This window comes from Anolis sagrei, chromosome 3, assembly GCF_037176765.1.
Source record: "Anolis sagrei isolate rAnoSag1 chromosome 3, rAnoSag1.mat, whole genome shotgun sequence".
In the NCBI taxonomy this organism is placed as follows: Eukaryota; Metazoa; Chordata; class Lepidosauria; order Squamata; family Dactyloidae; genus Anolis; species Anolis sagrei.
In genome coordinates this window covers 30,081,516-30,108,198 of record NC_090023.1, presented here as the reverse complement: position 1 = coordinate 30,108,198, position 26,683 = coordinate 30,081,516, and the positions used below count along the sequence as shown (strand labels likewise).

Sequence of the window (26,683 nt, the reverse complement as noted above, 5' to 3'; positions counted from 1 at the left end):
TGCTATGTTACTGCCATGGGGAGATGCTGGTTAGACTTTTTAAATCATGTATTCCAAAATAACTGGGCCAGCTTTAGGCATGATGACCCTTAACCAAGTGCATGGTAGGTGCCATTTTCTGCTTCACCTCAGGCAGCAAAATGTTTTCGGTCTCCCTGAATACAAGAGTATGGAAAGAGCTGCCATTGTTTGAACTGGATTTTATGCAGCATCAACTACACCGATATCCTCTACTTGTCAAACAAGACAGATACCTCTTGGTTTTTCCCTTCTGTTCCAAACTTACCACTTAAGTTGTGTTTGAAAAAATGTAGACGTAATATGCCCATCACAGAGCAATCGATGAATTGGTAGAAATGAGAGAAACCTGTGCTGCTTTCTGAGAATACAATTTACTTAAGACCACCCTGCTCACAGGTGCAGGGGTTGATTCAGTAAAAGTACATAATGAAAATATTCCAGCAGCTAAAGAAAAGGTTCTTCTTCTTCCAAATAAAAAAGGTTGTTTAGAAACATAAAAAGAAAATGAATAAATTATTTGAGAATAATTTGGATATAAACCCAGATATTACAATAGTGTGGGACATAAGGAAAGCATTTGTGAGTGTGTGTCTTTATCTATTTATTATTTACAATATTTCTATCCTGCCTTTCTCAGCCTGAGGGTGACTCAAGGTCGCTTACAAACTGGCAGCAATTTGATGCTACCACAGTCATAAATACAATTAAAACATTTAGCACACATTATAAAAATCAATACAAAAACCATTAAAAACATATAATCTCCAATGTCTACCTGTTAAACTCATTTTCAAGTAGCATCATCTAAGGTGTTCCATGCTCGTTCTTTCATGGTTCCATTTTTATCTATTACACTGCATTTCCAAAGGCTTGTTCAAAGAGCTAGGTTTTTACTTTTTTTTTTTTTTGAATGTCAGGAGGGACATTCCCTAGGGAGGGAGTTGCATAGCCAAGGGGCCACCACTGAGAAGGCCCTGTCTCTTGTCCCTTGTGATGAAGGCTGGATTGAGAGCTGGGACTCCCCAGACGATCTTAAGTTCCTAAATAGTTCATAAGGAGAGATACATTCGGTAGGTAAGCTGGGAACTGTTTAGGGCTTTATAGGCTAAAGCCAGCACTTTGTTCTGGTTAGTTTAATTCAGTGTTCTGTTATATAACAGAACACTGGATTAAAGAGAAAACACTATTGATTTTCAATTGGATAAAAAGAAATGGGAAAGGAGATAGTGAATTTACACTAGCATGGCAGGGCTCATGATGATTTCCATGCTCAATGTGATTGTTCTCCCTCACTGAATGTATCAGTTACATTTTAGGGAAAGTGCCCTCTCCATCTGTGGCTATGGATATGAAATCCAAGTTTCCAACAGTCTGGCTCTCCTGCAATCCTCATGAGCAAAAAGCATTGTGAGTATTTTTGGAGTCCCCCTTTAATGGAAACATACATTTTCTTAGCACTCGCTAAAGTAATTATCTTGACACATTACTGCGGAAATTAGCACTGAAATCAGCTTTGCTCTCCTTTTTCCTTGCACTTTTCTTGGGGCCCAAAAATGCCTTGAGTTTAAGAATACAGATTTCGCAGTCTGGCAGCTATTCAGCACGCGATATCATTTTATACCACCTTTTTCCCTGCTGAGAGGAAAAACTGTACGTGCTTCGTCTCCAGTTGCAGTCGGTGGCAAAATGCCCACAAGACTTCAATAGGAGCAGGATTTGGTACTTTATGTGATCCTGCCAGGTGCAGGCTGTAATGTGAAAGATCATAAATGGTTTGGATGCAGTTGGGAGCTACAACGCAGCAGCTTTCCATGAGAAACAGTTTAGACATTAATTCGGCAAGGAGACTAGCGCCACTGTAATCAGGCCTTAATTGCGGGCTTCCAGTTAAATGCATGCCGCCGTGCTCAAATGCCTTGGCAGAACCAAGCCCAGAGCGAAAGCACTTCCTTTCTCAGGCCCCTAAAGGTGTATTGTTTCTTGCTTAGCATAAGACTTCTGAAATGTATAAAACTGTGCAGCTTTTAAAAGACCACAAGGTACAACTGCCTTGTTCGTGAGTAGCCCAGGACAGCTGTAAATGCCAAATATGTTTGTTCACCCCTCGTGGAAAACAGTATAAATGGCAATTTTGAAATAGCTGCTGCTTTTCCAATTACTTTTATCCATTCAAGTTTATTAATAAAGAAAACAGGTGTCAGCTCAGGGTTTTTCCCCCACTCAAACTATATTCCTGTCTCATGGCTTTATTTATTTATTTATTTACAATATTTATAGCCCGCCTTTCTCAGCCATACGGCGACTCAAGGCGGGTTACAGATTGGCACAATTCAATGCCTGGCATTCATAAATATGCCATTAAAAGCAATCAACATTACAATATAAAACATATATAAAAACCGTTAAAACATATAATCATTGGTGTCATCCTGTTAAAAACGTTATCCAGTAACATCGTTTGGCCATTCCATGTTCATCATTCATAGTTCCATGTTATCTATTCCGCTGCATTCTCAAAAGCTTGCTCAAAGAGCCAGGTCTTTACTCTTTTTTTTTTTTTTGGAAAGTCAGAAGGGAGGGGGCCAATCTAATATTCCTGGGGAGGGAGTTCCATAGCCGGGGAGCCACCATTGAGAAGTCCCTGTCCATCATCTCTGCCAATCACACTTGTGATGCAGGTGGGATCAAGAGCAGGACTTCCCCGGACGATCTTAAGCTCCTAGATGGTTCATAGGAGGAGATACGTTCAGATAGGTAAGCTGGGCCGGAATAGTTTAGGGCTTTATAGGCTAAAACCAGCACTTTGAATTGTGCTTGAATTGTGCAAATTGGCAGCCAGTGGAGCTGACGCAACAGAGGAGTAGTGTGTTCCCTGAGCGCTGCTTCTGTTAGTAACCTGGCTTCCACTCACTGGAACATTTGAAGCTTCCGAAGAGTCTTCAAAGGCAACCCCACACAGAGCGTGTTGGAGTAATCTATTCAGTAATCTAACAAGAGTGTGGACCACCATGAACTTTATCTCAGGTCCTTTTTTTTTCTTGGAGGTCCAAGGTAGGGATTAAGATGGTTGCTATTATGTGTCTTTAAGTCATTTTCAATGTAGAAACTTGTATTTCTATGGCTGAGCTGAGATTTAAGTCCTGGTCTTCAATGCTGAAACCACCACTACAGTAGTTCAATAAATGGAGACATAGGATACACCAGTGGTCCATGGACCACCAATTTGTTTGTTTTTTTTATGTCAGGAGTGACTTGAGAAACTGCAAGTTGCTCCTGGTGTAAGAGAATTGGCTGTCTGCAAGGACGTTGCCCAGGGGATGCCCAGATGTTTTGATGTTTTACCATCCTTGTGGGAGGCTTCTCTCATGTCCCTGCATGGGGAGCTGGAACTAACAGAGGGAGCTCATTCATGCTCTTCCCAGATTCAAACCTCCAACCTGTCTGTCTTCAGTCCTGCCGGCACAAGGGTTTAACCCATTGCACCACTGGGTGCTACTAGACCACCAGTGGTCTTCAAGGATGAAAATATGGCCTGCGGCCTCACCATTACTACACTGTTGCCTTGAAGCCACATGACAACGATAGCTACTGGTCTCGTGAAACCCTCTTATAGTGCTGAAGCAACGGGGATGTCGGGAGGGGAGAGTCGGACTACCCATGAAAGATTACTACTACCACATCAACTCTAGATTATTAAATATGGTTTTCTGTGGGCGAGCAGATGGCGACTATTGGATGGCATATGTTCTGTGTCAAAAATTAGAGCTGATGTGGTGTATCCAGTGCAATTTTCTGAATCAGCACCCCAAATAACCAAATTGAATCTAAAGTCTACTACAAATTAATTTGTAACCCTTTTGGTACTAATGTTGGAGAGTGGTCCCTGGTCAAAGTGGTCCTTGGTTAAGTGGTCCTGGTAAAAAAAAAAGTTGGGAACCACTGATCTACGCTGTTGAAATAATGCAGTTTGGCACCACTTTAATTGCCATTGTTCAAGGATATGGAATAATGGGAGTTTAACTTTCACTCTCAGAGTGTGGAGCCCGCAATGGTGCAATGGTTTAAACCCTTGTGCCAGTAGGACTGAAGACCAACAGGTCGCAGGTTCGAATCCGGGGAGAGAGTGGGTGAGCTCCCTCTGTCAGCTCCAGCTCCCTATGCAGGGACATGAGAGAAGCCTCCCACAAGGATGGTAAAAATCAAAACATCGGGGCATCCCCTGGGCAACGTCCTTGCAGATGGCCAATTCTCTCACACCAGAAGCAACTTGCAGTTTCTCAAGTTGCTCCTAATGCAAGAAAAAAACTGTCAGAGTGCTGGTGCCTCATCAAACTACACATCCCAGGACTCCATAGCATTGAGCCATAATGTTAAAGTAGTGTCAAATTGAATCAGTTTTACAGTGTAGATGCAGTCATACTCTCAAACCTCTGGAAGACCTATCATTTCCAACACAAAAGCTCACAAAAAGAGCACGACACTCTTTACTATTCTTTTATCTGCCACTGAGGCCCCTTCTACTGCTGTAAAAATCTAGATTATATGCTATGAACTGGATTATATGGCAGTGTATACTCATATAATCCAGTTCCAAGCAGATAATGTGGATAATCTGATTTGATAATCTGGATTATATAGCAGTGTATAAGAGGCCTAAGTCTACACTGCTAGATAATCTGGAATAAGAAGACAATCTGGCATCATATCTTGGGATATAGGACAGTGTAGATCCAGCCTGAGAATGGAGGCGCCACTGAACTTTGGCTATTCATAAAAGGGGAGTGTTCATGTTTATGTTAAACAGTGGTCAACAGTATGTGGTCTTTCCAAAATTATTGGGATTGCCAACCTCATTCACTCTTGCTAAGATTACCAATACATATTGCCCACATTGGAATAGAATGAGTAACAAACAGCTTCATTTGCATACATGAAAAAAATACCCTAATGAAAACATCTGTGCCAGGGGTTTTTAATCTTTGGCCCTTGAGGTTTTTTTGGTCTTGATTTGCTACACATCTGCTATGCTCAGTGGGCATCTGGAATTTGAAATCCACTCCACTTGAAGTACCAAATGCCAAGAAACATTGTTTTATACAAACACTCGTGTTAAAGGACAAAGTTGGGGACCCCTTGCCAAGAAGCAGGAAAATCACATTCAAACCACCCCTGATAGATGGCCACCCAGCCTCTGCTTAAAAGCCTCCAAAGAAGGAGCCTCCACCACACTCCAGGGCAAAGAGTTCCACGGTTGAACAGAAGTTCTTCCTAATGTTCAGGTGGAATCTCCTTTCCTGTAGTTTGAAGCCACTGTTCTGTGTCCTAGTCTCCAGGGCAGCAGAAGATAATCTGGATTTTATATGGTAGTGTAGAAGTATGGTATGGTAGTGTAGCCTTATATTTAACCAGATCTCTAGCTCTTGATTAATATATCCATACATCTTTTTAAAAATTGGGACATTTTTAAGTTCCCATTTGTTTCAATTGATATTTTAAGCAAATCTTTACATTATTCCCACAAATATCAATGGGATTTATTTATACTTCGATTTGGCTCTCTTTTGAACCTGTAACACACAACACAAAACAAACAAATGAGGAGGGGGAAAAAGGACTGAGAGAAAATGATCACACCATAAAATATTTATTAAGAAACAAAGGATTTTTTTTCTTCACTTGTGAGAATCACTCAAGTGCCCTTTAAGAAATTTTAAAAAATTATACCAAACAGTAACATTGGTTTTACATTATTGTACATGACATATAAAACACCACGTGTCACAAACTCTTTTTATTACAACTCAAAACATTCCTTCCCATTTCATGTAAATTAATTTCTACATATTTTCAATTTAACTTATTTTAAAAAACAAATAAATTCACCTGATTTCCATCAAAATAAAAGGGCGTGTGCAATGGATACAGTGAATGCTAGGGGTGCATCTACACTGTAGAATTAATGCAGTTTGATACCACTATAACTGCCATGGCCCAATTCTATGGAGTCCTGGGAGTTGTAGTTTGGTAAGACTTCATTTCTCTTTTGCAGAGAAGGCTAAAATCCTTGTAAAACGACAACTCCCAGAATTCCATAGCACAGATTCCTTTCCATAGTTGTAAAACTACAACTCCAGTAATTCCATAGCATTGAGTCATGACAATTACAAGTGGTGGCAAACTACAGTGTAGATCAGGCATGGGCAAACTTCGGCCCTCCAGGTGTTTTGGATTTCAACTCCCACAATTCCTATAGGAATTGTGGGAGTTGAAGTCCAAAACACCTGGAGGCCGAAGTTTGCCCATGCCTGGTGTGGATGCACCCTAGGGTAGACGGAATAGTGCAATCCTATGCATGTCAAATCAGAAGTAGATCCTACTAAATTCATTTGGATTGACTTCTGGATAATTGTGTATAAGACTGCAGCCCAAAAGCACTCGCTTTAATTTCAGATGGAAAATCCCAGTATCTCATTTCCTAGCAGAAAATAAGTGGGCCCAATCCAGTGAGTTCCTCAACACCACTAGTTTCTTTTCGAGGAGTAACTGCTCTTTTCTCCTACAAGAGATGTTTGAAGCTAAACCACTCAAGCCAAGGCCTAGACATTACTAATCATACAAAACAAGGTGACTGCAAAGAAAGCCTTTTGACAAATGATCAGAAGCAGATAGGGGCAAACTTCGGCCCTCCAGGTGTTTTGGACTTCAACTCCCACCATTCCTAACAGCCGCTAGGCTGTTAGGAATGGTGGGAGTTGAAGTCCAAAACACCTGGAGGGCCAAAGTTTGCCCATACCTGATCTAAAGGTATTGTAGCACTTTGAAGATGACGGCCAACAGAAACAGACAGGTGTCCTAATCCGATGAATTATGATGTGTGCAAAAACTCTAATGTGCACATGAAAGAGCTACCCGAAGATATTAAAGAGGACATGGAGATCTCTAGATGAGAATACTGGTGTAATCTCTGCAGCGGCAGCCCTGTTTCACTCTCCAAGAGTATTCATTTTCCGTGCATTTATGATTAGTGTGTGGATGATTTTGAGGAGGAAACAGCAGCTTCACAGTGTTAATGTACAAGTGTCAAGATTCGGTAAACAGAAACAGATTAGATTTATTGCTCCATACAGATATATTTTTTTTAATGAGAAACTAAATCCCGGAGTGCTGCGTTTTTGAACCATCTAATGCTTTGGTGATTAACACAGACCTTCTATTTCTATACATATAAAATACTTACTGGATATTTGGTAGATGATAGAAGGAATCAAAGGAGTATAAAGCAATACAGTACAATGATCATGTCCAAGGGGGATATGACCTGAAATCCCGTGGAAACCTGAAACCGTGGATAAAAGCGAACCTTGTATTTTGATTGTACTTGTGTTGAAAACATACTGTAGAACTGTACTGGAGGATCTAGAGAGGCCCAGTGAAAAAAATGGATATTGAATCCATGGAAAAGAGGGTTAGAGTATAGCAGTATCGCAAAGGGTTAAACCCTTACGCTGCTGACCTGAAGGTTGGCAGTTCGAATCCGCGGGATGGGGTAAGCTTCCCACTGTTAGCTCTAGTTCTTGCCAACCTAGCAGTTCAAAAATACACAAAGGTGAGTAGATCAATAGGTACCATTTTGGCAGGAAAAGGCAAAAGACACTTTAAGTAGTCATGCCGGCCACTCGATCAGGAGGTGTCTACGGATGCAGACTCCTTGGCTTGGAAATTGAGAAAGAGCACCTCCCCCAGATCTGGAGATGAGCACTGCCTCCAGAACCGGAATTGGAAGTAGAAGCCTTTGCCTTTGTCTGTGTATTTGTCTCTCATTGTATGTCACTGCAATCAAGGTGTTGAATGTTTGCCTTTATTGCAGTTTATATACTGTAATCATGCACTAAGTCCCTTCGGGGAGAAGGGCAGAATATAGATAGATTTGCACTGACAGTTGTTATATGCACTGGAGATTGAACTCATTTGGGAGTGGGGTTGTTTTTTACTTTTGGATTTAACTGAGACATAAATAACTGTGGTGGATCCATGGAAAATTTCTGCACTGGGGGTGATGGGGATTGAGACAGACTGCCAAAATGATCTCAAAATGAAAACAAAACAAAACCAAAACAAAAATGCCATGGATTCCATTGGGCTTTTAAAAAATCAGCTGTTGCTGTTTCTAGTACTTGGATCCTTCTATTCAGAGGCAATTTACCCCCTATTTTTATAGAACAGGGTCAGTCTAAGGAATTCAAAGGATTTCAGAAATAGCCACTGGGTTGATAAAGATCCAGGGACATATGTCAACTGCCCCATATTTAACTGAAAGTTGGGCTATGAAGTTTTGCTTAAAGAAAACTCTCAGTTAAGTCAACCAATGTCATGAACACTCTTACCCAAATGCTAAGGGTTAGAGTTCTGAATTCTTAGCTTTAGTTTCTAGAAATAGTCTTTGTGAGCAAACACAACCCAGTGTGAAATTCACTACACAAAATAGGTATTGGGATTTTGGAAACAACTCATTCAGTTTGACCTGAGAACTGCTGAGGTAAAAGAAAGAAAGAAAGAAAAAGAAAGCACGCCTATACAATACACACTGGAGGTTACCGATTATTATACTTGGGAGACACGTTCCTTGTTTGGCCTAATATATCCTCAGCCATCACTGATCACACATCCTGCTTTATGCTAAACCTTTGTTCCTACTCTCAGAGCTATGTTCCCTTCCTGGAGTTTAGTTTGACATTTCTAGAACTATATAAATAACAAGGATTGCACCATTTAGCCTTCAGTCATCTGATTGTCAGTACAGCAATATGAAGTATAGTTAGACTCGAGGAGAAAAGGTAAGAAAAGACAATTAATACTAAAATATTACCTTGTACTGTATTACAGAAACATTCTCTATTAACTAGGCAACTACCATTGATTGTGAAACACCTGAAGGGCACTTGATGGCTCAGGCATTTAATCACTCTTTCACACACTTGTCTGACTGAAATGTAGATGTCTTTGCCGTATAATCCGTTGCCTCTGTAAATCATGCATTAGAAGGGAAGCATTATCTGGAAACGTTAATTCTAAGACACCCTCTTACAGTTTTTTGGCAACTGAACCCAGTTTATAAATACTGTCTGACATGCATGAGCCTTCCAGAATTATTTACAAATTATGCTCAGCAACCCTTTTTTTCTGCCCAGAAGCGTTCCTTCTCATCTGCTCACAGTCTTCTGTGGCAATGTTTTTTGCTGGGTGCCTGTGTGGCTCCTTTGCCCTTCCCATCACCCTAATTCTTCAAAAGCTAGACAGTTACTGCTGGATACATCTTCTGTTCACTATTGCTGTGGGGGTAAGGAGACTGAATTGGCCTGTATCCACTTTGCAGACCATCCAGAAAAGTTGGCACAGGAGCCATAGGCATAGAGTCATGCTGGACAGCATATCCCACATACTGTGGATGCAGATACTGGCCTTGGTGAGGGACTATCTGTGTAGCCTGCTGGCAGTTCAGTACTGAAAAGTTAGTAGGCATGTTGACGTACACGTTATTCATGGTCCCTTCTGGTAAACAGCAATTGGTTTGTGACCTGGTAGGAGGGCCCCGGGCCCCTGAGTTGGCACTTGAGCTGGAACTAGCAGCAGTGCTTGACTGGCGAGAGGAGGACCCTCGGGAGGTGCTGGCACTTGGGATCATGGGAATAGTCTCCATTATTCTATTGCCTCCAGGCGCTCGGCTCTGTTGTGGCTCTTGCTTGGGTCGCAGGCATCGGCAGCAACACGCTGCTACAAGAGATCCCAAGATGATGAAGGCGACGAAAACAGACCCAACGATCAGGAACGGCACATAAATAGGCACTGCCAAAGGAAAAAGAAAAAAATATTTTTAAGGAGATGCCACCACTGCAAAATCATGTGATTAAAAAAGAACAAGAGGCAAGTTGAGAGTGCTATGAATGGTAACTCTGGCATGAAAACAATTACTAAGCTGTGTTGTTGAAAGCTTTCATGGCCAGAATCACTGAGTTGCTGTGAGTTTTCCGGGCTGTATGTCCACATTCCTGATGTTTCACCCACATCTATGGCAGGCATTCTCAGAGGTTGCGAGCTCTGGTTGTATCCGTTTCACCCATGTCATAGATCAGAGTGAAACGGCAGGCGGGAATGCTTCTGCAACATGGCCATACAGCCCAGAAAACTCACAGCAACCAAATTATTAAGTTCAATGTGACTGTGGAATTAATGCAGTTGACACCATTTTACTGCCATGACTCAATGCTATGGAATCAAATTTTGTAAGGTCTTTAGCCTTCTCTGTCAAATATCGTTGATGCATTACCAAACTACGTGTCTCACAATTCCATTAGCATTAAGCTATGACAGTTAAAGCAGTGCCAAACTGCATTAATTCTACACTGTAGATCAGGCTGTTAGGAATTGCAGCTGTTAGGAATTGCGGAAGTTTTAAGTCCAAAACACCTGCAGGGCTCAAGTTTGCCCATGCCTGTTGTAGATGCACCCAATAGCAGAGTTATCACCAGTATTGGCACCTCTATATGCAGTCTCTTAACCTGTTTTTTTTTTCCATGTCAGGAGCGACCTGAGAAACTGCAAGTTGCTTCTGGTGTGAGAGAATTGGCCATCTGCAAGGACGTTGCCTAGGGGACGCCCAGATGTTTTACCATCCTGTGGGAGGCTTCTCTCATATCCCTGCATGAGAAGCTGGAGCTGACACATAGGAGCTCAACCCACTCCCTGAATTCAAACTGCAGACCTTTTGGTCAGCAGTCCTGCCAGTATTTATTATTTATTTATTTATTTATTTATTTATTTATTTCTATACCGCATTTTTCAGCCTGATTCGGCGACTCAATGCGGTTTACACAATACAAATTATCACAACAATATCATAGTAGTTAAAACACATCATATACAACAGACAAAACAACAATCAATTATCATATCATAACGCCTCAGTAAAAATCAGAATCCGTTCTCATAATCCTTATACCGTTTTCCTATGTTCGATTTTGCCGTCTTCCTGTGTTCAGTTGCACTGTTTAGCCAAACGCTTGTTCATAGAGCCACGTCTTAACCTTCCTCCAGAACGCCAGCAGCGAAGGGGCCTGTCTGATGTCTACAGGTAAGGCATTCCATAGTCGAGGGGCCACCACCAAGAAAGCCCTGTCTCTCGTCCCCGCCAGACGTGCCTGTGACGCAGGCAGGACCGAGAACAGGGCCTCCCCAGAAGATCTTAATGTCCTAGTCGGTTCATAGGTGGAGATGCGTTTGGAGAGGTAGGTGGGGCCGGAACCATTTAGGGCTTTATAGGCTAAAGCCAACACCTTGAATTGTGCCCGGTAGCAAATTGGCAGCCAGTGGAGCTGGCTCAGCAGAGGAGTGGTGTGCTCCCTGAGTGCCGCTCCCGTTAACAACCTGGCTGCCGAGCACTGGACCATCTGAAGCTTCCGGGCAGTCTTCAAGGGCAACCCCACGTAGAGCGTGTTGCAGTAATCTATGTGGGATGTAACCAGAGCGTGGACTACCGTGGCCAAGTCAGACTTCCCAAGGTATGGGCGCAGCTGCCACACAAGTTTTAATTGTGCAAATGCTCCCCTGGATACCGCCGAGACCTGGGGTTCCAGGCTCAGCGATGAGTCCAGGGTCACACCCAAGCTGCGAAGGGTGTGACCCTGGGTTTAACCCATTGCACCACCAGTGGCTCCTTAACTTGTATTATAACCTGTATTATGTTCTTAACATGCATTTTTGCAGTAATATCTCAAATAATTTATACATATTAAAACAATTTAAATATATAACATTCATTAACAATACAGGCAACATTAGAGTTGATAATATAATTACAAAATCCAAAATGCATTACTGGCCATAATTTGAAGACAATAAGGCCAGAACATGTTTTCTAAGATTAAGGCTGCAATCTGTACTTCATTTACTGGGAAACGAATTCCAATGAATTCAATGGGGATTGCTTGTGAGCTGTCATGTATAGAAATGCACAGTTTGAAGGCAATTTACAAAAGGTGGCTTAGTCCACGTGATTGTGGACTAATAGAGAAAGAGGGCTTTGAAATAACATATCTTTTTAATAATAAAGAAGTAATCCCATAAGCATTACTCTTGTGAGATCTCAATTATGCTGCTTGTGCTCAATCTCTCTCCTTCTCTCTCTCACACACACATACATACACCTCACTGAAATTAATGCACACTTTCCAGGAGTGAACCAATCCTAATTATAACATGACTTCAGGCTACTTCTGATGGGTTTTTGAACAGCAGAAAAAGTGCTGGAAAACAACCAAAGCTTTTCTAAACAGAAGTCAAGATGCTGATGTTTACTTTTGAAATCAAGTCTCATAAATGCATGATTAGAAAGTGATACTATTTATTCATTAGTAATATAGGAGCAAGTAGGTTAGCAACTCATATCAACTGGATATTTTTCATCAATAAGAAACACTTTCTCTTTCATGGCTGTTTCTTGGCTTCTTTTAATTGGGAGCAAAATCAATGCAAGGAAAGTTATTAGAATGCTGGCATGTCTGGTCTGAGATGCAACGCGCCTGAGATGTCCTGGGAAATGCTGCCATCTAGAATACTAAGGCTAATGTATTTGCACTTCCCATTACAACAGAAGAAAGGGGATATGCAGAATCCAATCATCGATAAGCATGAATGAACAGCTAAGTAACATTATGCTTAGCTACTAAGGCCTGGCTTTCTCCACCTGTCTGTTTCAGAAAGTGACACAAGAAGGAAAAATTAAACATGTCATCATTTTTGTTCACAAAACTTTTTTTCTTTCATTACAAAATGTTTCCCTCTATCCTAAACAAATGATAGACAACCTATACTAACCTTCCAGATGACTTTGGCTAGCTCTACACTGTATAATTAATGCATTTTGACACTACTTTAACTGAGCCATAACTCAATGCTATGGAATCCTGGGATTTGTAATGTGGTGTGACACCAACACTCTTTGGCAGAGAAGGTTAAAGACCTTGTAAAACTACAATTCCCATGATTCCACCATACTTTTTTTTGTAAAAAACAACTTGAGAAACTGCAAGTTGTTCCTGGTGTGAGACAATTGGCCATCTGCAAGGATGCTGCCCAGGGGATGCCTGGATGTTTTACCATCCTGTGGGAGGCTTCTCTCATGTCCCCACACGAGAAGCTGGAGCTGACAGATGGGAGCTCACTCCGCTCCCCTGATTTGAACTGCCGACCTTTTAGTCAGCAATACTGCTGGAACAAAGGTTTAACCCATTGCACCACCAGGGTTCCATTCTACCACACTGAACCATGGCAGTTAAAGTAGTCTCAACCTATCAATTCTATAGGGTAGATGCACTTTTGGACTACAATTCCGACCACGCTCAACCAATATAGTCAATGTAAATGTTGGCTATGAAAATGACAGAAGTTGTATTCAACAATTGCTTACAACTTGAGAAAGGCTAGTCTGGATTTCTGTGAGTCGAGAAAGCATTCCTATTCACTTTTGTTTTTAAAATCTTAAAGCTATATTGGCAGATGAAAGACATCAGGTCCCAACTCTATGTAGTGGGTCCAGAGAGATGGTGAGGTCTTCTTGTTCTGAAGATTTGTGTCCCATCTTTCAATAATTCTCGTCAGTTTACACAAACAATCTCAATGCATTTCACCACAGTCCAGCAATCCCGTCTCTTCATAGGTCTTTTCAACTTTGGCTTTTCGATTAATCACTTTAGCTGATGTCTGAAGGACCTGGAGGACCCAAGATTGGGAACCTGGATCTAGCCATGTATGAACACATATTTCCTGGGTCTATAGCCTGAGAGTCAAATTAAACATTGTTTTAATTTGCAGGAGACCTAGGCCAGATTGAAACCCTGTAGTTGGAGTAGTGCTTTTTAACTCTTTATACTTGCTGATCTGAAACTTTCTTCTCTCTCCTCCCCCTTCCCCCCCCCCCCACACACACACATACACACACATACAGAAAAAGAAAGTGAGAGTACAGTTCATTGCATTTGGTTTAGTATTTGGAATACAAAAATGAAAGACTGTTGCTGTTAGCTGTGCTCCAAACTTTGAAGTACCTAGTTATAATGAATACATTATTCATAATGAACTCATTTCCACAACTACTTCTGCACAACTAAATTCAAACATGACTATACTATATCATGCAACCCCATATCCATACAAGTGGTGTCAACTGTTTAAATTATCCATAGGGGGCATGGATACCAAAATATATCCTCTGCACATTTTCTAGGTCCTCCAGTGCAATTCTATAGTATTCTTGGGTCAGAAGTCCTCAATTTCATGGTTTTGCAGATCCGCATGAAGTATTTCTGATGCAATGTCATGTAATATGCAATGAAGGGATTGTATTATAACTGGTAAACTAAATTTACTGCATTCACAGTACAGTAGAGTCTAGCTTATTCAACATAAATGGGCTGGCAGAATGTTGGATAAGCGAAAATGTTGGATAATAAGGAGGGATTAAGGAAAAGCCTATTAAACGTCAAATTATGTTATGATTTTGCAAATTAAGCAGCAAAACATCATGTTTGACAATGAATCAACAGAAGCAGTTCAATACATGGTACATACAGAATACAGAACATTGGATGAGTGATGGTTGGATAAGCGAGACTCTACTGTGTAACTTTAACTCCTTCACTAAATATGAGGAAGGAATGTCACATGTTCAAAATGCTCTGCATTGGGTGTTGAGCCATTGTATTGCTTCCATTCTAAGACAGATTTTTTCCTATATAAAATCTCTAAAAATTGGGTGTACCTTAGAATTGCAGGTGTACCTTATGTATTTTTTTGTGGTGATGGTACTGAAATTGGGAGTTGAAGTCCAAAACACCTAGAGAGCCAAAGTTTGCCTATGCTTGGGGTCAGAGGCTTTCTTAAAGTCACTAAGTTTCCTTTTAGAAGTAAACAGAGTGAAGAAGAATCGGGAAAGTAACAGATCACTTAGGAGTAACCAATTTAACAGTTACATGGTTGCAAGAATGAGCTTAATAAGACAGAAAAAATGAACAATACTTTTCAATAATGAGGATTTTTTTTAAAAAAAAGCCAACTATAGTGGTAACTAACAACATTGCTTTGATGTTGTAATGGCAACTATTACGCTTTTAAAAATACATTTCAATGTTCTAACTAAAATTTTAAAATAGCATCAAATGTTGCCCTGGAGGGATCTGGCTATTGGAACTGAGTGTTCTTCCAGCACACTCACTGCAACAATCTTTGCCTGCCTGCTTTATAGAGCTATCAGTAACCTCCCTTTGCTTCATATTTATAGCAGAGACAATGGCCCAATGGATCTTTCTCCCTGGGAATAGCATGGACCAGACTGTCTTTCAGAAAATCCTGGTCCAAGGTTCAGCTGAGCCCTAATATCATCAAAGTTGACTAGCTTTGAAGAACATAAAACCTTAGCATCAGTACTCATCCTACATGTAGAAATATGAGGATAAGGATGCAGACCTCTCAGACAGAAGTTGGACTGGCATTATTTGGTCCACCTTCCACTTTGGTAAGGCAGGATTCAAAGACATAGCTGTGTTAGTCTGGACTATCAGTTTCCAAAGAAATCTTGTAGCACACTAGAATGGAACGAAGTCAGTAGTATAAGCTTTCATAGCCAAAGAGTGCATCTACACTGTAGAACAGGCATGGGCAAATTTTAGCCTTTCAGGTGTTTTGGACTCCAACTCCCACAATTTCTAACACCTGGGGGGCCAAAGTTTGCCCATGCCTGCTGTAGAATGAGTGCAGGGTTGACACAATTTCAAGTACCATGGCTCAGTGTTACCAAATCATGAGAATTATAAGTTCACAAGTTTTTTCACCTTCTCTGCCAAAGAGTGCTATTATCTTACCAAATTAAAACTTACAGTATCTCACAGTGTTGAGCCATAGCAGTTAAAGTAATGTCGAATTGCATTATGGATGCACTATAAGATAATACACGTGGGGGTTTTTTATTCTAAGGGACTCTGATGTCAGCATACTTCCCATATATCACGATTACAATGAAGAGTCCTCTTAACAAGCCAAATTTTAGTTTTAAATATTGGGCTGGGACGTGGGAAATGTAAGGGCTCTTCCACACAGCCCTATATCCCAGAATATCAAGGCAGAAAATCCCACATTATCTGAATGTGGACTCAGATAACCCAGTTCAAAGCAGATATTGTGGGATACTCTACTTTGATATTCTAGGATATAGGGTTGTGGAAGTGCCCTAAATTTAAGTCCCCATTCAGCTGTGGAAGTCAACCTTGGACTGGTTACTCTCTAGGCCCTTCCACACAGCTATGTAACCCAGAATATAAAGGCAGAAAATCCCACAATATCTGCTTTGAACTGGAATATATGGCAGTGTGGACTCAGATAACCCAGTTCAAAGCAGATATTGTGGGATTTCCTGCCTTGATATTCTGGGTTATATGGCTGTGTGGAAGGGCCCATGGACCATGGAGCTGACCATGGAACAACAGACTGGTTCAAGATTGGGAAAGGCATACAGCAGGGTTGTATACTCTCAACCAACCTATTCAACTTGTATGCAGATCACATCATGTGATGTGTAGGGCTTGACGAATGCAAGGCTGGAGTAAAAATTGCTGGAAGAAACATTAGCAACCTTAGATATGCAGATGACACCACTTTGATGGCCGAAAGCGAGGAGGAGCTGAGGAGCCTTCTAATCAAAGGTGAAAGAAGAAAGTAAAAAAGCTGTGTTGCAGCTAAAAAAAAAACCCCAAGATTATGGCAACAAGAATGATTGACAATTGGGAAATAGAGGGGGGAAACGTAGAGGCAGTGACAGACTTTGTATTTCTAGGTGCAAATATTACTGCAGATGCAGACTGCAGCCAGGAAATTAGGATATGCTTACTTCTTGGGAGGAGAGCAATGTCCAATCTCGATAAAATAGTGTAAAGACATCACAATGGCAACGAAGATCCGCGTAGTTAAAGCAATGGTATTCCCTATAGTCACCTATGGATGTGAGAGCTGGACCATAGGGAAAGCTGAGTGAAGGAAGATAAATGCTTTTGAACTGTGGTGTTGGAGGAAAGTTCTGAGAGTGCCTTGGACTGCGAGAAGATCCAACCCATACTTCAGGAAATAAAGCCCGACTGGTCATTGGAGGGAAGGATATTAGAGACAAAGCTGAAGTACTTTGGCCACATTATGAGGAGGCAGGAAAGCTTAGAGAAGACAATTATGCTGGGGAAAGTGGAAGGAAAAAGGAAGAGGGGCCGACCAAGGGCAAGATAGATGGATGGGATCCTTGAAGTGGATCCCATCCAAGGTGATCAGATTGGCCTTGAAGGATCTGGGGGTGGTGATGGCTGACAGGGTGATCTGGCGTGGGCTGGTCCATGAGGTCACAAAGAGTTGGAAACGACTGAACAAATGAACAACAACAACAATGGCTGTGTGGAAGGGCCCTCTGTAGCCTGATCTCAATGGATGGCAATGACGATCAAATAGAGAAATGAACATCCAAGTATGCTACATTCGGCTCACTGAAGACAAGGTGGACTGTATACCTAAAAATGAAATTATCCCTTTAACACAAACCCTAGGATTTGGAAGCCTTGCTTGATATGGTGTGACCTCCTAAGATTCCCCAAGCTCTGAGACGCAATTGACTATATTGCTTCAAAGACTATTATTTAGATGTTATTCCTTCCCTTGCCCAGTTTACAGAGTTCTAAAAACACTATGGTATTTAATATAACAAAGGTTGGTAAGTATGAAAACTAAATAAAAAGTTAGTTAATAAAATACACTGTTGTGTGCCTTCAAGTCATGTCCAACTTAAGGCAACATAAAGGCAAACTTATCACATAGTGTTCCTGGAGAGGGGATGTCTTTGCCTGAGGCTGAACTTGTGACTCAACTGCTCAGTGGATTTCCATGGCAAAGGCAAGATTCGAACTCTGGTCTTCTGACTCCTAGCCAACCATGCTGACTGTCTTGTTAAAGCACAGGTATTTTGTTAAAAAAATATTTCAGCTCCACTATTATGTAATATGCATAGAAACATCCCATAATAGGTTGATGAAACATGTAAATTTTCTATTCTCCCTTACTGGAAGTAATGCAATTCTTGTGTTGTTCTATTTGACTTGTCTCTCAAGAGATACTGTATGGAAGTGCAAGGGAGCTATTTTTTTATCTGCCAAGAGTCCGGTTCACAGCAAAACCAGCCTGAGACATTCTGCTTCTAGAAGCAAGACACAGGATGTGAAAAAGGTGATCAGATTGGCAGGTCAACCGTACTTGAACAATGGTCACAGGCATGTCCTCTAATACATTTGAGTATTAGGATTTCTGGGAGATGAAGGCCAAAACATCTTGAGACCCAGAGGTTGAGAACCACTGATATAGTTAGATCTAGAGGGGGCAAAATGCAGCCCTAGTTCTCCGAAAGAGGAAGTAGGTTGCAGGACTCCCTCATATTGACGTTGTTAAGAATTGTGGGGGTTGAAGTCCAAAACACCTGGAGGTCCAACGTTTGCCTGTGCCTGCTATATAACCATCCTCTTGATTTCAGCAGCAGAGCTCAACAGGTGCTCAATAATTTACTTGTGAAATCAGTAAGATTTCTGATTCAGCTCTGTTCATATGAAAGATAAAAGTAGCTAATTTAAAAGCATGTGTAGTATTTCAGCCAAAATGTGATTCACTCTGGCTGTATCATGTCCTGAATAAATAATTTAGCACTGGCCATACCCCATTTAATTTGAGAACCCAAGAGCAGGAGTTGACTACCATTTGTGACTGCCATTCTATCCTTCCCAGCCACTGAATTTTCTTAACAGATGACCAAATGTTGACATATGATGTCATTACAAACTCTGACCTGGGTGACCCAAAATCACATGAATTTAACTGTAGTTCACAAAACGACCAGAACAGTGTCTGTTGAGGTGAACAGAGCAGCCAAAGAAAAGTGACTTGTGATGGCAATTCCAGATTGTGCCTCTCAAATTATTTGGGTCACAAACGTTAAGGAATGGAAGGATAATGAGGCCACTGGAACAACAAAGCAGTCAATGGAACTTTGCTCACTGATGAGAGAAACGTTCATGCTGGTGGGAACTCTATTGGAAAGAAGAGAGGGAAGACTTCCCAGCGGTTTGCACTGGAAATACTCCTGGTTAGACTAGAAATATCTCAATTCTACTAAAGTAAATCACAAATGGGTGAAGCATAATTAAAAAAGTGGATATACATGCATATAAGGATCAGTGCAACAACTGATCAGTACACTTAAGTAGGGAAAGCCAATATACTCCCAGAGAATAGCATTCAGTCTTTGTCAACATGGACATGATCCATGATTTAATGGTATGACATGATTTAATACCATTATCTTATTCCTCTCCTCTCCTCCTGGGTTTAAAAAATGAAAGGTTTTCCATAAGGCATACTGAATAAACCCACTGTATTTGTTTAATGAACTGAAAAAAACATACATCCAATAATAATAAATGTACAGAGAAGCCTTGACTTAGAAGTACTTTCCTGGATTTCCCCCATATTGCAACTTCCTCACTCCAATATATGAAGCCAAATGTGGATTCACAATTACTGTTTATTTTCTGAACTGATGTATAATTTCCCTTGTAGACAGGAAGCTCGTTAAGAGTATTTCAAAATTTAAGCATAGCTTTCGCCAGTAATTAACAATGAATTGCATGTTTACTGAAGGAAGGATTTCCACTAAGGTGCCGAATATCAAACGGTCCGAAGACTTCACAAGACAGGTGCTCGGTTAATTCGCTGGCTCTGAACTTAATAGAAGGCATTTTGAAAACAGGGTCACTGAACTTGAAAGAGTGATCAAAGTTTTAACTCCAAACATATTTGACAATTGGTTGTAATCTACTGCGGGCATGGGGAGGATTCCTTAGGGAAGAAATGCTGTATTATGATATTTTAAAATGGGAAGGCTTTCTGTTCTACATCAATAGCATATGTGTGTAATCATCTGTGTGGAGGCTTTTAAACAGAGGCTGGATGGCCATCTGTCAGGGGTGCTTTGAATGCAATTTTCCTACTTCTTGTCAGGGATTCGGATTAAATGGCCCACAAGGTGTCTTCCAACTCTATGATTCTATGAACATGAGAAAACCTCGAAGACATGTTTTTGTTATCAGGTCTGTACACATCCTTTGGCTGCTTATGAATTTCTCATGTAAGATATTTCAGTTTAAAGTCCTTCATTGCCTACTATTTCCAAATTCCACAATCCAAAATCCAAAATTAGAGCCAAACTGAATCAGACCATAGGTCTATCTAGTTCACACAGTGGTCATCCTGATGCCTACACTTCGCAGGACACTAGTGAAAGTGGCAAGCATCAAAAGACCATCTGGGAAAACACATAGTCTAGCCATGTGTTCCTGGTGTCATGCCAGCCAATCAGGAAGCTACCCTTAGGTTTACTACAGAGACAGTTCTACCAAATTCATTGAGATTTTTTTTCCAGGAGTAGATTCATATAGGATTGTACTGTTTATAAGGAAGCTTCACTTTTCAGGACAAATGCAAAATACACCATAATCTCAGAATGCAGAAATTGGGATGTCAGGTAGAAGCATACCATCAGATGGATTATGTGTCCTGCTAAGCTGGTTGAGTATCCCTTATCCAAAATGCTTGGAAGCAGAATTGTTTTGAATTTTGCCTGTATTTGTGATACAGTCAGCCCTACACATTCACTAGGGTTAGGGTCATGGGACGCTAATGGAAATGGAAAAACTGCAAATAAAACCATGAGAAAAGCCATGACTTTATAGTCAACCTCTAGAAGTTGACCACAGAGTCACATCTGAGAACCTTGACATGCCTACACCACTTCTACACTGTCATATAATCCAACTGTAAGTAAAGGGGGCCCCTGGTGGTACAGCGGATTAAACCACTAAACTGCTGAACTTGCTGACTGAAAGGTCAGCAGTTCAAATCCAGGGAGCGGGATGAGCTCCCGCTGTTAGCCCCAGCTTCTGCCAGCCTAGCTTCTGACAACATGCAAATATGAGTAGATTAACAGGTACTGCTTCAGTGGGAAGGTATAGGCACTTCATGCAGTCATGCTGGCCACATGACCTTGGAGGCATCCACAGGCTCTTTGGCTTAGAAAGGGCACCACCCCTCAGAGTCAGACACAACCAGACTTAATGTCAGGAGAAACCTTTCCCATTATCTTTAACTGTAAGTATAATGATCAGATACCATGGAAAATGGGCCCACCTTTAAACGTGAGATTCTGGGGAGGGGGGGTTGTATACAAAGCCTGACGGTAATTTTACATAACATTTTAAAAACTTTTGGACATGAAATGAAGGTGTCACTAAAACAAAAGTGTCACTATCTTCAGCTGCCCATGTGGACAATTTTGGAGTATTGGGGTATTCCAGATAAGGGATGCTCAGTCCAAATTGAGGATCTGTGCAACTCTGTGTCATGTGTGCCAGGTGGGCTTGTTAAAGATCCCTTTTGGTACACTACAACTCCCAAAATCCTCCAACCAGCCTAGCCACAGACCACACTGCAAACTGGGTGGAAAAGTGAGTTATGAGTCCAAAGCAAGGAAGCTTCCAAAGCTTGGGGCAAGAGCAGGCATGGGAAACTTTGACCTTCCCTCCAGGTGTTTTGGACTTCAACTCTCACAATTCCTAACAGCCTCCGGTCCCTTTCTTCTTGTAATTGGCGAGTTTTTTTATTTTTTATTTTTTTGCATAAGAGAAAGGGAACACTCTCTCTATGCAAATATATACACAAAGCTTGCTTGAATCAGTCCAAAAGCGAGGAAATTTGTAGGATTTCTTATTTTACTAAACAGAAAGCAGTGCACCACGATTGAAAAATCAACTTTACGGTGTTTTCTTAAAACACAAATTGATTGTGACCTGCCACTTATAGAAAAGAGTAAGATACTAAAATAATACCAAACTAATCCATTGAAACCTACATCTACCAAACTTCCCATAATCAAGAATCAAACATAGGAGTGGTTAACATTCGTCTATCCTAATGCAATCTCACAAGTCCAAAACACCTAGATCAGTGGTTCTCAACCTGTGGATCCCCAGGAGTTTTGGCCTTCAACTCCCAGAAATCCTAAAAGGTGGTAAACTGTCTGGGATTTCTGGGAGTTGTAGGCCAAAACACTTGGGGATCCACAGGCTGAGAACCACTGATCTAGGTGTTTTGGACTTGAACATAAACTTAACTGGAGAATTGTTGGGAGAAAGGAGGGTGAAGTGGTCAATTGATCTAAGCAGTTCTATCAAAGAAAATAGAGGGAAGGCTTAAGTTTGCCTGCCCCTCCCGTGAGGCCACCTATTCCTACCTGCTGCGCCGTCAGGGCCCTCCTTGTCAGGCCTGCCCTGCTCACCGGGCCCAGGCTGCCGGTCGTTGTGGCAGACGCCTTGGTCGAGGCGGGCCTCAGGGCGGGCACAGCAGTAGCGCAGGGCGCAGGTGCCACAACAGATGGTGGCATCGGTGTCGTCGAAGTGCTCCGGGCACTGGAAGCCCTCCCGCCAGGCAGCACCCTCCTGCCAGCCGTGGCAATACTCCCCACTGCCCTGCACCCCCAGGCCCACCAGCAGCAGCACCAGGAGCAGCAGAAGTGGCGGACGTGAGGGAGATGACGAGCTGCCCCACTGCATGACAGTGGAGAATGGATCCCTGGAACCTCAGAGATGTCTTCAATTGGGTCCCAGTGGCATCCTGGACCAATGAAGCCCCTGCCAAGCTGAGGGTCACTCAATGATTGGATGCTGGAACGTAAGCCGCCTTCAACTGCACCAAATTGGCATCCTGATTCAAAGAATTCCCTGCAGAAGTGAGCGTCACCAATTCTTTTGATTCTGACTTTGTAGCACAGTGGTTCTTAATCTGTGGGCCACAGACCAACAGTGGGCCACGAGGATGAAAATGTGGTCCGTGAGCCTCCTTCCTCTTTATTTATTTATTTATTTTCCTTGTCGCTGACCATGGCAAATGTTCTGTATCAGAAACTAGAGCTGATGTGGTCTATCCAGTGGAACTGTCTGAATCAGCACCCTTAAAATAAACCTAAAGTTGACCAACTGATTTGTAACCCCTTTTGGTACTAATGCTGGAGAGTGGTCCCTGATCAAAGTGGCCTTCAACTGCACCCCAGTGATACCATGGCACAAAGCAGCCCCTGCCAAGTTTAGGATCACCTAATGATTGGATGGCTGGAACGTAAGATGCCTTCAGTGGTGCCAAATTGACATCCTGATTCAAATAATCCCCTGCAGAAGTGAGTGTCACCAATTATTTTGATGCTGACTTTATAGTGTAAGATGCAAAGGCATGAAACTAGTATGGGGATATGTGACAGGACTCTGTGTGGTGCTTTCTCTGGAATCCAGACACACACACACACACCCCAAAACTTGGCTAGAATAGAACAGAAGTGTCTGCAGGGCAGTGAGAGAGACCTCAGTGTGAGAGAGGCCTCAGTGTGAGAGAGGCCTCAGTGTGAGAAGCTTCGGTGAGAGAAGCCCCAGGTTGAAAGGCTCCAGTGTGAAGGCTGCTGGGTGGAAAGCTCCTGTGTAAGTTCAATGTGAGAGGAGGCGCTGTGAGAGTGACCCTAGAAGCGGTTTATCTGCAGGAGAAAGAAGCTCAGCGTGTCTTCACGGTGGCGGAAAAGAAAGCGGCCAGAGTCGGTTCTTAATATGGTCCGAGGCGCCAAGTTTCTGGTCTGGATGGAGCAGGGAAAGCCAGACGCCGCCGCCGCCTTGTCAAATCACCGCCTCAGGAAGAGAAGCTGGAAAAACCAAACAAAACTGCGCTCTCCGTCTGCAAAGAGGCGCTTCAGGTCCTGTGGAAAGAGGAGCTCAGGTCCAAGGGATGTGGCTGGCGAGGTGAAAGGGCCAGGGCTGGCAACACGGAGGAGGAACCCGAGCGGAGCCTCCTCCAAGGAGGAGAAAGAAGAGAACTGCCTTTGGGGCCAAAGCCGAGAACAGTTGCCGGCTGTTGCGAGGCGCCTGGGAGGTCTTCTCACCTCATGGTGCCCCGAAGAAGGAAGGAAAGCAGGCAGAGAGGAAGGCGAAGGAGTTTCCACTGCCTTGAGTGGGAGGCTATCCACACACTTCCTCACTCCGCCCGCAAAGCTGGAGCAAAGTGGGTCTGGGGCGGGCGAAGTCAAGGGAAAGAAACCCTACGAGGCTTGGGCGCCGCTTCTGCTTCCCCGCCTCGCTTTCCCTCAGGCGAAGTCAATGGAAGGAAACCCTGCGAGGCTCGGACGCCGCTCCTGCTTTCCGTCAACGCGCCATCCTTTCGGCTCTTTCTGGTCCCGGTTCCTCCCTCCTCGCTCCGCTTTCCAAGACTTTTTTCCCGGCTTCCACACTCCGAAGTTACTTGGGCGCCTCAAGGGGAGGGAAGGAGACCCCAGAGGAGGATGCAGACTCTTCCTCCTCCTCCTCTTCAGAGTTTTGCCTCTGTGCCACCTCCTTTCCTTCCTTTCCTTCCTTTCCTTCCCTTCCTCCTCGACTCCTGCTCCGCTCCCTGGCTGGCTCTGTTGTTATTATAGGCGCCTCGCACGCTCCGAACACGCATGCGCCGCTGGAGACCCGCTCCCCTCCCACCTACCCACACATATACCCCCTCCCACTTTGGCTCTCCATGAATGAATGGGAAGCGGCGAGCTTTGCTTCTCGCTTCACCTTTTGCAGATTGGAGTAGTAAAAGGAGGGGAGGGGAGGGGAGGGAGAGGCAGCGGGAAGGAGGGGAGCAGTGGGGGTGGAGGGAGAAAGAAAGAAAGAAAGAAAAGGGGAGCTGGCAAGATGGGAAGCCCAACCTCAGGGAAGGGACCCTCCGCTGCTTCTCGCAGGGAAACAACGGCTCGAAGGCGAGTCTTTCCCTTCTCTTTCCCTCTCTGCGACCCCCCCGGAGAAGCAGCAGCGAGGGGCGAAAGGAAAGAGGGGAGACAAAGAGGGGAGGGGCTGACCCACTCCCAAGGAAGCCCCTATGGCAGGTATCGGCCCACTCCGATCTTGGTAGGCGACAAAGCAAGGGAAAGAAGACAGGGCTAATCACCTTCCAACAAAGGATTTCCCCCAGGCAGGAAGCAGCCAGGCTTTGAAGCTATGAGGCTTTTCAGTAGTAATAAAGGTGATCAATTTATTAAATAAATAATAGAGTGGTTTTTTAGTGATAGTCATGGAAGACACTGATGATTATAGTTTTAATAATTTTATATGGATTTTATTATGTGATATTAAATGTTTTTAATATGTATGTATGTATGTATGTTGTGGCTCCTCTGTGTTGCCAATCTGTACACCCCCAGAGTCACCTTCGGGCTGAGAAAGGTGGGATAAAAATGCTGTAAATAAATTAATAAAAACAAAGGATTCCCCCAGGCAGTAAGAAGCCAGACCTTGAAACTGCTAGGCCATTAAATGCTAATCAAGGTGGCCAACTGGAACATTCACACCTACCTCAAACAGACGAGAGTTCTTTCTCCCTTCCTGGACATTCCACAGATATATAAACCCCAGTTTCCTCATTTCCAGAACTCATAGCCTCTGAGGATGCCTGCCATAAATGCAGGTGAAACATCAGGAGAGAATGCTTCTAGAACATGGCCATACAGCCCAGAAAACTCTCAACAACACAACAAAGAATTCCCCCAGGCAGGAAGTAGCCAGAAGCTGTGAGAGTCCCAGAAGCACTTTAATAGAACTAAGATTGTTGCACACCGCACACTGCACTTACCCTATAATCCTACATACTCTGCCCCTGTCAACCACCTCCACCAAGTCTGGCCTCCTTAATGAGAGCATTCAACACCCCCCCCCCCCCAACTTGGTTGCTTCACTACATCGGCTATTGCTGCAAGTAATGACAGTAATTGCCTGAGATAGTGCTTGCAGTTCTGGAGGGACTCTTAATTTTTTGCATCTCATAGACTTAGCATGGGGATTTGGTTAACCCGTTAAAATTCATGAGTAAACCAAGTTTTTTAAAAAATCTTAATCATTTCGGGGGGGGGGGGGTTGAACCCCTAACCCCCCCCCCCCCCTCACTACAGGCCTGGTGACAGCCAGAAGAGGTGGATGCTGTGAATTGGAGAAATACAGGGTGTTTCAAAATAACAAACTCAATTTCAAAGCAGTATATTTCACAATGGAAAGCGTAGAGAAGACAATTATGCTGGGGAAAATGAAAGGAAAAAGGAAGAGGAGCTGACCAAGGGCAAGATGGATGGATGGCATCCTTGAAGTGACTGGATTGACCTTGAAGGAGCTGGGAGTGGTGACGGCCGACGGGGAGCTCTGGCATGGACTGGTCCATGAAGTCACGAAGAGTCAGAAACAACTGCACGAATGAACAACAACAATATTTCACAATGGCAACATGTTACAATGACACAAAATGTGACACAGAGTTTAATAAGTTTTCAAATTATTAAATCTTACTAACTCTATTTGCCCACCACCTACTACACAGACAATATTGAGACAACATTTGATCACAACAGTTGTGGAGTCACCATCTTGCCTATGGCTAGGGGCTGTTTGTGTGCTGAGAGAGGCATCGAGCAGCAATCATTTGACACAGCATA

General features: G+C 42.8%; 1 protein-coding gene across 1 annotated transcript; it reads right to left on the bottom strand.

Annotated features, from left to right (window-relative positions):
- Window positions 1-8,166: 8,166 nt before the first annotated feature.
- SHISA2 (shisa family member 2) lies at window positions 8,167-23,495 on the bottom strand. Its single transcript, XM_067466580.1, has 3 exons — window positions 23,344-23,495; window positions 22,433-23,291; window positions 8,167-9,864 (listed from the first exon to the last, which is right to left on the bottom strand). Exons 2-3 carry the CDS (start codon window positions 22,749-22,751, stop codon window positions 9,311-9,313), a joined length of 873 nt encoding a protein of 290 aa, XP_067322681.1. The 5' UTR covers window positions 22,752-23,291; window positions 23,344-23,495; the 3' UTR covers window positions 8,167-9,310.
- Window positions 23,496-26,683: the final 3,188 nt, after the last annotated feature.

What these genes read in the sequence shown, in the direction of transcription:
- SHISA2 (XM_067466580.1), bottom strand. Translation starts at nt 22,751, where the DNA reads ATGCAGTGGGGCAGCTCGTCATCTCCCTCACGTCCGCCACTTCTGCTG. An exon ending in GGGCCCTGACGGCGCAGCAG is followed by an intron (nt 9,865 to 22,432) that starts GTAGGAATAGGT and finishes TTCCTTTGGCAG; the next exon opens with TGCCTATTTATGTGCCGTTC.